The sequence below is a fragment of the Vidua macroura genome, chromosome 8, assembly GCF_024509145.1.
Source record: "Vidua macroura isolate BioBank_ID:100142 chromosome 8, ASM2450914v1, whole genome shotgun sequence".
NCBI lineage: Eukaryota > Metazoa > Chordata > Aves > Passeriformes > Viduidae > Vidua > Vidua macroura.
The window spans coordinates 20,331,492-20,343,945 of record NC_071578.1 but is presented as its reverse complement, the minus strand read 5'-3'; the positions used below and the strand labels follow the sequence as shown (position 1 = coordinate 20,343,945).

At 33.6% G+C, this 12,454-nt stretch overlaps 1 protein-coding gene across 6 annotated transcripts in view; it reads left to right on the top strand.

Moving 5' to 3' along the window:
* Positions 1-12,454, top strand: part of PPP3CB (protein phosphatase 3 catalytic subunit beta) — a 46,961-nt gene that overhangs the window by 15,127 nt on the left and 19,380 nt on the right. For all 6 annotated transcript variants that reach the window (XR_008438215.1, XM_053984332.1, XM_053984331.1 and 3 more), the window contains exons 4-10: positions 89-200; positions 1,082-1,227; positions 6,537-6,676; positions 6,775-6,852; positions 6,952-7,046; positions 8,486-8,611; positions 10,576-10,653. Coding sequence is in view for 5 of the 6 variants with exons in the window: in XM_053984332.1 (XP_053840307.1) it covers positions 89-200; positions 1,082-1,227; positions 6,537-6,676; positions 6,775-6,852; positions 6,952-7,046; positions 8,486-8,611; positions 10,576-10,653 (775 nt within the window). In the remaining variant the exon portion in view is untranslated. The remainder of the gene's footprint in view (positions 1-88; positions 201-1,081; positions 1,228-6,536; positions 6,677-6,774; positions 6,853-6,951; positions 7,047-8,485; positions 8,612-10,575; positions 10,654-12,454) is intronic.

Here is a 12,454-nt window from a genome sequence, read left to right as displayed (position 1 = left end):
CTGTTAACATCCTTATTCAGTATTTCTCAGTAATTATAAAGTTCATATAAACTAGTATATTTTACTGGTTGTCCTGTTTTCTCAACAGTGCGTGCTGTACTTATGGGTCCTGAAAATTCTTTACCCAAGCACATTGTTTCTTTTGAGAGGCAACCATGAATGCAGACACCTAACAGAATATTTTACCTTTAAGCAAGAATGTAAGTAGTGTCTAAGAATGTAAAATTAGCTAGTTCCAACCTGCTGATCTGTTTGTCATTGTGCTTGAGAAATGTTTGTTTCTTAGTTTAATTAAGGCCTTGCAAACATCTGGAGGCCCCATTGTCTTCTGCAGAATTGCTTGCAGTTCAGCGTGGCCTTGGAGTGCAAGAAGAGAGCTGGCTGTAAATATACATTATGGAGTAAATTTTGATGTAACAATCTTGATTTTAAAGTCCTGGAGGGGTAGATAATTTTGCTGTAGTCAGGAGTACAGAGTAACTTGCTGAGCAGTGTTATGAAGCTAGCAAAAAGTACCTACAGTGGGATAATTTTTTAATTTGGAGGATTGATTTCAGCTATACTAGTAGGATAACTCTTTGGTGATATAATATAGTATATACCTCTCTATTTGAAGGCTTGTATAAGTATTGATCCTGTGATAAATGGATCATTTGGCCTGGTGAAACCCTCTTTGATGTAGGTAAAAATGATATAATCTATAATGAGTTCTTAGCTTTTCACTGTAAATGAGAATTCACAAATTTCTTAGTAGTATTTTGCGCTGAAGTATGCTGTATAATTGTATAAAAATATTAAATAATTCAATGATATTTTTTTAAACAAAAATAGCTTCTTCACACTTGAGATTACAGAAGAAGTGAAAACAGTTTATAGTTCTGGAAGAAAATATGTCTTAGAAACATGCTTGCTGTTAAGGTGTTTGGAAATGCTCATTTAATTAATGCTCATTTAATCACCTAAACTACTCATTGTTTTGGGTTTTTTTAAGCATTCATTTTGATATATATTCTTATAACCATGATCCACTAGAATACATATATTATGGATTTTTTAATGATTTCTTTTTTCTTTCCTGCAGGTAAAATAAAGTACTCTGAAAGAGTCTATGATGCTTGTATGGAAGCTTTTGATTGTCTCCCTCTTGCTGCTCTCTTAAATCAACAGTTTCTTTGTGTTCATGGTGGACTTTCACCAGAAATTAATACACTAGATGACATTAGGAGAGTGAGTATTTTGTGTATTTGAAAATAAGTGGAAATAGAGATATTTATATGATGCTATACAAAGTCATCTTTACAAAGTTGTCAGTATATTTTCTGTTCTTGTCTCTTGTTGAAGTGTAAATCAGGAACTGAAATGTAGGCTAAGCAGTATCATAATTAAAATCTCATGGATTATCTAGTGCATTTTCCATTAGTAGACTTCATTGGGACAGCTGGGACTGTTACAAAACACACACAAAGAAGAAACCTCAAAATCCTCACATAGTTTTTTGAGACAGGTAGTACATGTGAAGAGTTTCATATCTAATCAGAATAATACATTGTATTTCTTTCTAGATAAGAGCTAATGTTCTCATGGCTTCCAGGAGAAAACTTGTTGAAATTAATTGTAGTCTTAAAATTGTTTACTGTATCTCATGTCATGTTTCAGTTATTCTTCAATTTCTTTGAAAAATTTTTTACTGTCTTAAATATGTGGATTTTAGCTTTGACAAAGTGAGATGTTGCAGTATTTAATAGAAATTCAGATTGCTATCTAAAATGCCAAATTTGGTAGGCATTTGAGTAACAGTTGCGGAATACTTCTCACTGTGGTGAATGTGCGGAGTACGTTAATAAGAAGAATTTAAAAGGTTTTTTTAAAATTGCACAATGGAGAAACTGAATCGTGGTGTGCAGTTTAAAGGGCAGAAGATTGTGATGACATGAGGTATCTGTTTCTAATAACGTGGTTTCTACTTGCATGGATAGCTTGTCAGGTGGAGATTGTATCAGACGGGAATTTTCAATCAAAATGGAATTTTCCATTGCCTTCATTTTTGCATACTGCTTTTAGACTTCTTTAGGTTAACTTAGCTGACATCTTAACTGCTGCACTTGGAAATCAAAACCATTCCTGTTATGATTAGGAACAGCTAAAATGTAGATGATTTCAGCTTAAAATATATGTAGGTGGTTCTAAGAAAGCTTTGGGATTATAGGTAAGGATGAAAGAAAAAATGTGGTTTATCCACATATGGAAGAAAGTACATGGGAGCCTGTTTGTAAAAAGATTTAAATGTCAGAGAGAAAGTAAAAGCATGCTCCTAAATTGCTTTTATAGTATATAAAAGTATATATTGCAGCCTATTTTGTCTTTTTATCTTCATTAATTACATTTCTCATTTTCTTAGCATTTTCTCCTTTATTTGTGCTTTGTTTTTCTTTTTTACCTCTCCCTTTCCTCAAATTTATAGGCCGTCCAGTTGAATCTCATTTTTGAATTGACTGTATTTATTTGTTAGGGAATTTTTGTAATGGTTGGACCATTTCAGAGCCTCAAATGTCAGTTTATTTTACTTACAGATATTACACTGCCAAGCAGAGTGATGTGAGAGGAGAAGAAAATGGTATAAACAGAGAGGAAGTGTATTTACAAGATCAGTGGTGAAAGTGGGAAAATGTACTGAGGCACATTGCATTGTCAAAACAAATACTAACGTGTACAGAAATCCAAATGCATTCTGCAGAGGAAGGGAAGTAAGAAAGCAAAGAGACCAAACAGTGCCATTCTCACAAAGCCTTAACACTTCTCACTATATAGATGAAAAGAAGTATGGTCAAGGCTTTTTGGAAAGTAATGTAAAGAAAACATATTCTGGAAAAACACTTTGGAAAGCCACTGTCATAACAGGATTGTGAATCATTTTTCTGTTAGTCTCAGTCTTGCAGCTGATCAGGTTTCAAAGTGTCAAGTAAATTTAACTAAAAGGTAGTTCTTTTGTCTTGGCCTGTACTTTCAGATGTGCTTCTGTAATGTTCAAGGCTACATTAGGCTGAAATGTTTATATGCATCTATGAAAATCTGCATTGTATTTTGTTCTGATGAAAAACACATTTATAAATATAAAGCAATGTTAATAGAACTGTTCCTTGGGCCTTCTTTGTTTTTAAATAATCATCTGGTAATCTGAAAAAGGCGCTAGTCATGGATTGGCAGTGGCTTCAATAGCTGCATTAGAGCTTGGCATGCACTGATATTTTAAATGTATTTAAATTATATGGGTGATGTGAAATGCTCATTTTATATCTAGGAAAAATTCATATACTTGGGGTACAAGTCTGGTGTGTGAAGTTACTTCTGTAAGCAATCAAGACAATTGTGTAATATTCCAGGCCTTCTGGTTTATTAGCAGAAGTTCTTACTAAGGAGAGGTCTTAGCTGCAAGGGCATAATTATCTGGCATAAAAGGGAAATCACAGCTCTATAAATAGTGCAGGAATCACCTAAGGAAAAAAAAAAATATGCAGGGCGCAGTTTCTTCTGGATGAAGTCTTTCATTATTGACAATTTCAATATTGACATGAAGGAAGGCAATTCAACTACACAATTTAAATTATTATTTTTGCCATCATAAATTTACTTCCAGAAGAGGAGTGCTATCATATTAGGCATGACAATGAATCCTAACTGGAAAGGTTGTTCTAGGTGCTTCATATTTCTGCCAAAATGGAAGCTTGTCAAACTTGAAGTAATCTGATTTTTTGTTTTCTGAATATCAATTCCATTAATATTTTGATTGTCTTGGTAAAGAGTGTCTCTTTCAGACACATGTCCATCAACTTAGAGATGATGTTTAGTTGATTTCATTTACACTGCCAAGACTTCTACTGAAACAAAATGCCAGGAATTGTCATTTTTAAACCTAGCATTTTAGAAAGAAGGAAATATGCAGGTAAGATTATGGGGACTCTAAAAAAGAGAGACAAATTTTTTTTCCTCATTTACAGCAGATGCTCACTCTTTTAGCTTTTGTTGATACCAAGACTTGGTCAAATTGCCTTGAAATATATGGCAGCACAACTGGGAGTCTGTCTTTGTAATACCTTGCTTCCTTTCTGTGGCCTGCTGAAATTTCCTTTTGTTCAGTAATATGTAAGATGAATGCCACTTTTCACTGGCCTTCACGTTGTTCTTTAGGCTTTATTAGGTGATAGTTCTCAAGAAAATTAGGACAGATTAATTAAAACTAGTGTCTGTGTGTGAAACTTCTGTGAAGGTCCTTTGCCTCAAAAGTAAAATTGTTTTAATTTGCTGTACCTTAATCTGCCTCTCAGATTTTGGTGCTTCTGAATTGGAACATCCATGTGGAGGTATAATGCATGTCACTTTAGTTGTCCTGACTGCATAGTACCTAGAAAATAATTTAGATTTAAATGTTTTACAGTATATTAAAAAATATACTGCCTAGTTCTGTTTCAACACCAGGCGTATTGATTCTTATTCTTGAAAATTGTCTTTCTCGGTTACCTTGATCATATTCAGAAAAATGTTAAGCCAGTTTGTATTGAGATTCTGTTTTGCTACAGTCAAAGCACATCAGAAATAGTTAAATCAGTAACAGGTGTTTTGAATTTACTTGTGTCCTTTAACTTACTTGCTGTGCCAATAATAGAGAAGCCCTTAAACTGATTATTCTGATTTGATATATGTAGTCTGGGTTAAATAACATGAAGTGACATTTCCTTAAATTTTGAGCTATCCTGACAACCGTGACAGTTAGTAGACTGTCTAGTGGGGAAGAAACTGATTTGGTGTGTTTGTAAGTAAGTATATGTAGTATATGTTTAAGTTTATGTAAGTATATTTATTTTTTACAAACTGACCTTACTTCAGGAAATAGCTACATTATTGTCTCAATGCTATAAGAAATTAGTTTGGGAGAGAGATGTGTTAATTGCAGGCAGTCAAAACTTTTATTTATAATGCCTCTATTGATTTGGCCAAAGTCATAAGGAAAATCCTTGAAGACTAAAGAAAAAAATCTTAGAAATGTTTTCTAGACTTTCAGCCTTCTGTATTGCAGGAAACATCAATCAGCAAACAGTTGAAACTTCCTTATGTGAATGTCTCTGTTAGCTTCTGGACCCATATTTATTGCTGGAGGTTTAGAAACTTGATGGTTTAATCTACAGAAATTCAGGTACTTGCAGAAGTTGATGGACTGACTTCTTCAATCTGGAAGAAATACTCCATACCAGGTTTTTCATCCAGTGTGGGAAATGTTAAACCACATGATTTTAATATTGAATAAATTCCAACAACAACTTCAGTTAATACCTGCCTTACCATTATCTGGCAGGAATTTGTAAAGATCTGGACCTCTCCACTTATGTTACAGGTGGCAGCCTCGGGAGCTCTGATTTTCCAGGGCATGAGAGAGCTTGGCACTACTGCTGGTTCCATATTTGAATGGATTCCTATGGACCGTTAGACTCAAATTCACCAGGTGCTCACCAAACCTCCCTTCGAGCCTGTCATGAAGAGTTAAGTGTTCTCTAGTACCATCAAAGTCATCTTCTTTGGTATGGGAAGTGAAGTGAGATAAATGCACTGTCCATCAAAGAACCGTTCCTACATTTCTTGGATAAAATCATCTTGTGAACAAACTCCAGCTACATAAAGACCAAATAAACTTTACATTGAACCTGGGATATCTACTTTCATTTCTGGGACATCAGAGATTGATTGCCTGTAACTTAATTAAGCAGGGCTTTTTCCTTTTACGTTAACAAATGCACTTTGCTTCTTAACTTCTGCCCTTTTTGACTGTGGTTACTAGGAGAGTTGCAGGCTGCTAAAATAGGTGTTTCAAGTGAAAATCAGTAAAGAAGCAGAAAGAGAAAAACCGAGAGAAAATCTGCCAAAACTCTTATGGCCCATTACATCAGGGATAGAGCTGAAAAATAAAGCTTGTATGAAAAACCTTAGACAGCTGGGCCAGTCGCATCTTCATTACATTGTTAAATGATCCATTGTGGAGACGGGTTTCAGGGTGGTTTTTTTTTTCTTTTGTCGGTTTGGATTTTTAGGGTTGTTTCATAATACATATTTAGTCTCTTCTAGTTGGTGCTAATTATTCATGCTTTTCTTTTATAATTCCTGTTTTCTGTACCTTTTCTCTTTTCTAATTCCTGGTAGTATCTCCAGATTGGTAGATGTGGCATGTGCATGAAAAAGGACCATTTTGTTCCTTGTCTGTATCTTGACCTTGTATTACACATATCCATCAGTCTGGAAGTTATCTCCCTTCTTTTTACAACTAATACATCTTATTGCTCTTAACAGGTTTGGTTCTTTTGGCATGCCTGTGCCTTATTTCATGAGGAGGAGAGGAAAAACTATACAGAAACTACTTCTCTTTGATATGGTTGGGATTTATTCTAAAAATGCTTGGTATTGATGGATATGTAGGTTAACAAATGTGTAAAACTTAATAATTCAATATTTAAAGAGTATTTGTGCTGTTGCCTTTTCTTTTTTCTAAACAGTTAGACAGATTCAAAGAGCCTCCAGCATTTGGACCAATGTGTGACTTATTGTGGTCAGATCCTTCAGAAGATTTTGGAAATGAAAATTCACCAGAGCATTTCAGTCACAACACAGTCAGAGGATGCTCCTACTTTTATAGGTGAGAGTATGCTGTGATCTAGTTGGGTGTTTTAGTATTGACTCTTCCTGAATATTTTAAGAGGCTATCTTTTACTCATAATTGTTTTCATTTCACAGCTATCCAGCAGTTTGTGAATTTTTGCAAAATAATAATTTGTTGTCAATCATTAGAGCACATGAAGCACAAGATGCAGGGTGAGTACTTTGTATCTTTCAAAGAAATAGACGCAATGTAAAATAAAAATTAATTGCTTATTTGCTGTAAGATGTAATATAATTTGTTTGGTTTTACAGTTATAGAATGTACAGGAAAAGTCAAACTACAGGGTTCCCATCTTTAATAACAATTTTTTCAGCACCTAATTACCTGGATGTCTACAATAATAAAGGTAAGAACTTGTTATTAGCAATTGTATGTTATAATAAAATGGTCTAACTAGATAATCTAATATCAACTGCTTTTTGCCAATTAAGAAACTAAAGGACAAAGAAAATCCATTAATGAAAGTTATAAAGAAGAGCCATAAATGACAATGTCCTGTAAGAGGAGTACCTTGAAGCATAAGTGTGGTCAGAGGTTTCCTTTGTGAAAGTTGTTGCTATTTAGTACTTGTGATTAGATCTACTGGTGTTATCCAGTCAGGCAAAGTTTCCCTGTGCTATGAGTTTTCACTCCTCTGATTGTCTTTAGTGGGCAAGGAAGGTGGTTTGCATTGTGGATTGTGGCATCTGAGCATCTTAATTGTGATTGTAATTCCCATAATGGCCACATAGAGGAAATCAAGGAAGAGCAAGTAGCGATCAAAATCCTGATTACCATTGGAAATATTAAGATATAGAGTTGATCAGGAGAAGCATGTTTAATAGTGTGGAGAAAGATTTACAAGTCAGAATAACAGAGAAGAGCTTAGCTGTGAATTAGTATTACTCATTGATGAGAATAAAGTTCAACAACAGAATTTAAAAATAAAGCCTGCTGAAATTCAAATATGATATTAAAGTAAGGCATTTCAAGTATGTGATGAATGAATGATCTCCAAATGTTCAAATAGTGCTCCTTTGAAACCAACACCTTTTTTCTATTAAATACATTGCATTTTCTTCCACCCACCTATAAAGAACCACCTCCAGCCCATATCACTTCTGTAGGGTGCATAACTGTACACAGAAAACGATGAGCTGTTGTTACTTTCACTGATTGCACAGTAAAGGGGAAGTAAAAATATCTTCAACTGGCTTTTTAAGTTTTTTCACTATCTCTATGGATACTGTGTTCATAGAACCCTTTTTCACATGAGCTATTCCCAGTCTGATGCAAGTGTAAGTATAGAAAAATGTGGTCAACTCCTTGTTTAGCTTTAGAATGCTTCTGGTTTTCTGTCTTTTTTCTTTATGCTTTCTCTTTTCCCTCATCTTCAAGATGTCTATGGTTTTACTCCAGGCTTATAGCATGAGAAGACACATATGAAGAATAAAATCTGAATTTGCATATACTGAATATACTGCTGTTCTGAGTTAGTTTTGTTAAAGTTACTGAGATGGTACCTTTTCAGGACTTTCAAAAATCTTTGTTGATTGTAGACCTAAAATAGGATAGTACAGACCTGTATTGACATGTAACAGTACCTTAAAGTGAAACATACACAGTAAAAATCCAAAGTGCTCCATTAGTTACCTGTCTGTAAATACTGTGAAAGAAAGAAAATGGAATACCTTTGGGATTATTTAGTCTAAGGTATAAATAGACCTTAGCCAAGCCTGTGACTTTACATCTGTGGTACTCAAAAGTTTTAAACATTCTTTTCAAAATGTCTGAATTTCATTTTAGCTGCTGTATTAAAATATGAAAACAATGTGATGAATATTCGTCAGTTCAATTGTTCTCCTCATCCTTACTGGCTACCAAATTTTATGGATGTTTTCACATGGTCTTTGCCTTTTGTTGGAGAAAAAGGTTAGTAGATGTTATGCATCAACTTAAATCTCTATTTCTCCCAGATTAATGTTGGGAAGATTTTTGATTTCAAAATATATTTACCAATGACAGATGAATTGCATTATTTTTGTGTTGTTTTCTTGTTTAAGTCAAGGTAGTTAGAACTGCATCTAATATAGCTAAGATGTTAACAGAAATTATAATTTCCATTGAGGGTGTACATCTCCATGGTTAAGTACCTTTGAACTGCATTTGAAGTTAATATTTACATTGTTCTTATTCTACAGAATGCTAAGTTATATGCATTATTAATCCTGTGTAGTTATAGGTATAAATTTATATTGAGATGTTCATGTAAAATTTCGTTAACTTTCCTATATGGCTATAACAGATTGACCTTCACTAAAGATAAGTTTTTCAGTTATAATTTTTTCTTGTAAAAAAGATAATTTAGCACAGATCCTCCTTTTTTTTCCTTTTCCCTCTAGAGATGATAACTCTGAATCTAGGACACTGGGGCCACAAGTAGTCCTCAGTTGACAAGCAACGAGGTTAGAGGCTATTTGGGTCTGTTTAAAATCCTTCTATGACAGAAACTGCTCTTTTCATAAAAAGAGATCTGGAGAGCTCTTTAGATTTCTTTGAAAATTTCTTTTTAATTTAGTTTAAATTTAATTCAAATAAAATAAATTTACATAAATTATGCAGTTATGTATTTAAGGACATAAAAACCTAGGATTCTAGATTTGCTTATGTTGTCTTTAGTGAGCAGTTAAATGCAAATAGTTTGGACACCTCTTACTGTGGTTAACTCACTCAACAATTTTTTTATGTTTAAACGAAGGAACCTCACATTTGAAAGAGGATTTGGTTTATATCTCTCTTGCCTGATTAAGCAGTAGATAATGTTTTCAACAGCAAAGGGTTGATATTTTGTATTTTGCTTTTGTTGTGTTGATGGTAATGACATGCAGCAGCTTATTTAACAGTGCTTGAGTGTTTCATTGTCCTGCTCAGTGCTTCAGACTGCTGGAGTCATGGCCCTTGTAGGTAGCCTTGCCTTTGGACAAATGCATGTTTCCAATTTTGAGGAAGGATTTAATGTCAATATTGTCTGGCCTGCGTTGATCAGATCAAAATCATAATAATTTGGGGGTTTTTTTTACAGTAGAGGAGTAACTCTTTCCCAAGAATGAAGAATACAACCATAGCAGATAACATGGGGGTTGCATGAATTAGTAATGAATAAATGTAGGCAGCAATTTACAGGGTTTTTTAACCAACTGCCTTTTGGATAGGTTTCTGAATACTCCATGTAGAGAAAGGTTTAAATATTTTAAGAAAGAGTCTGATATACATTGGAAAGATTGAGTGGCAGAATAAGAATATTCCTGGAGAATAAAAATATACAAACTCTCCTCAAAAAGCCTGTATCCACTGTGTTGATATATTTAAGGGGAGTTTGAAAAGACAAACAGAAATTTGTATTTATATAAATACATTATATATTTATATATAACGTATTTATATTGTAATATCTTTCTGCTTGAGCACTTCTGCTACATGACTGCAGTTGTCAGGAATAGAATAACTTTTTCAATTCAAGCCTGAACTTGAGCAATCAAAATTTTTCATATTTAGATAAAGTTTGCATAAAAACTCATTCAAATACTTGACTTTTAACATAAAGCTACTAATTTACAGGAAAAGTCTTCTTATCTAAAAGAACTCCTTGTAAGAGGAGTGTTCATGTTGTTTGATTGTTTAGTGTTTAGTATAATTTATAGCTGCTTATTTTTCTGAGCTTTTTAAATTCTTTGACAGCTTACATCAAGAATTATTTTGAAATTAAATTACTGAGTGATAGCTGTGGTGGGAGAAGTTCATTCACTAGAGTTGCTGGTGACTAGCTGTATCTTGTGTACATGGAAATATTTTAAATTCTACACAGAATGAATTAAGATTTATTTTTTCCTATACAGTAACAGAAATGTTGGTGAATGTTTTGAGCATTTGCTCTGATGATGAGCTGATGACAGAGGGAGAAGATCAATTTGACGGTAGGGTTTACTTTAAGATACCTAAATCTTGCTAATGGTAATAACTTGTAAACAATATTTAACTTAGACTGGTGTAATATTGCCTGGCATTTGAACAAAATTGCCTTCAAATTTTTCTGTGGAAAACAATGCTTTTGGCAGGGCAGAGAAGGAAATTTGTGTCTGTGATCAAGAAGCAGTAATAGTAACCTTTGCAAATCCTCGTATGTGATTTTTATTTGAAACAAACTTTTTGCAAATCCTCATAGGTGATTTCAATATAAAACAAACTTTTGGTTAGAAATTCTCCAAATGTCTTGGCACTTAAAATTTGAAACATACTAACTTACTGTACTGCTATTTAGAATAAATGTATTATAATACACTAAATTTCTTAATTATTGCCCTTCAATAACAGTTGATGTAGGAGAACATCAGGTACAATATTTTTATGGCAAAGTACTATAAATAAAGTCTGAAATGCAACTTTAAGTCTGCATTTGAGTTTAAAGGACAACTTGTATATGTACACTGTATTACGTGTATTCATGTAATGAATTACAACATCTTTTTGTCTCTTAAACTGTGATACCGTAGATTGTTAAGAGAGGTTTGTAGCATGATGATTAGGAAGCAACATTGACATGAAGACCTAGCATATCACACTTAGTTTTGTTGGGCTTTTTACAGAAGTGCTTAATGTCACATCGAAACATTTTTCAGACTTGCTTCATTTCATCCAATAACAGAACTGAGCTGGTGAATTGTTGTTGATGGGGGAGGAGGAAGAAAACATTCAGCAGCCTTTGAGGAACATAAAAAGATCATTTATAAAGACATTAGAGAGACAACCCCTTTCTTAGCATTACTGTGTTCAAATTTGATAGCAGAATAGTGTTGTGCTAAGCAGCTGTGTGTTTTCCATTGGAGTGCATTGGTTCTGAGCCACTTCAACTTTGCTGCTATTTAGATGATTGCCAAAAATGTGAAAATGTGGAAGAAGTCTCAAAAGTGATCCTGCCAACAGTCAATTCCTGTTTTTTATGCAAGTAAATCTACTAAAGTGAACATAAAGCAGTTGCACCAAGCAGGGTGTAGTGGTATTCTGAGGCATTAGGATTTATGTTTGCCAGAGTAGTCGCAGTTGTCAGTTGATGCCCTGTCTGTAGTTTCTTAATTTGAATTATTTTATTATTCTGTCTCCTTTAACAATTTCTTTGCTTGATGCATCTCTTATGCCACCTAGGTACTGTCTATGCTTTATCTTTTTATGTGGTTGGATTTTTTTTTAACTGTTGACTTTCAAGCATTCACTTGTTATTCGTCAAATTTTAAATATTCTCAACAATTCCACTTCTTGTTTGATGAATGCATTTTCAAGTGTTGCAATCTGTTTTATTTTTTTTCATATTTCTTCTCCATTCCTTCTTTATTACCACTACCAAGTTAAATATCTTTTTTTTTTTTGTCTCACTCACCTTTTTCTCCATCGTTCACTTCCTTTTTTTCTGGACTCTCCATCTGAAGAGCGACTCATATATGGCAATAAAAAAGGTACAGACCAGACAGAGTAGGAATGTTTTGAAATATGACTTCACAGAACCTGACAGTATAAAGTATTAATGAGAAAATACCTTTCTATTGACAGTTATTATGTAGTATTTTATGATTATTAACCATTTTAATGGGAATTTTATAAAGACTTGTGTAGTTTGTTACGAGAAGTCATACTTCAAGACATCTGTCTTTCTGTGCATGAATTTTTTTCCTCTTTTTTTCATTCTTTTTTTGTAGAATTTCATTCTTTTATCAACTTCTAAAA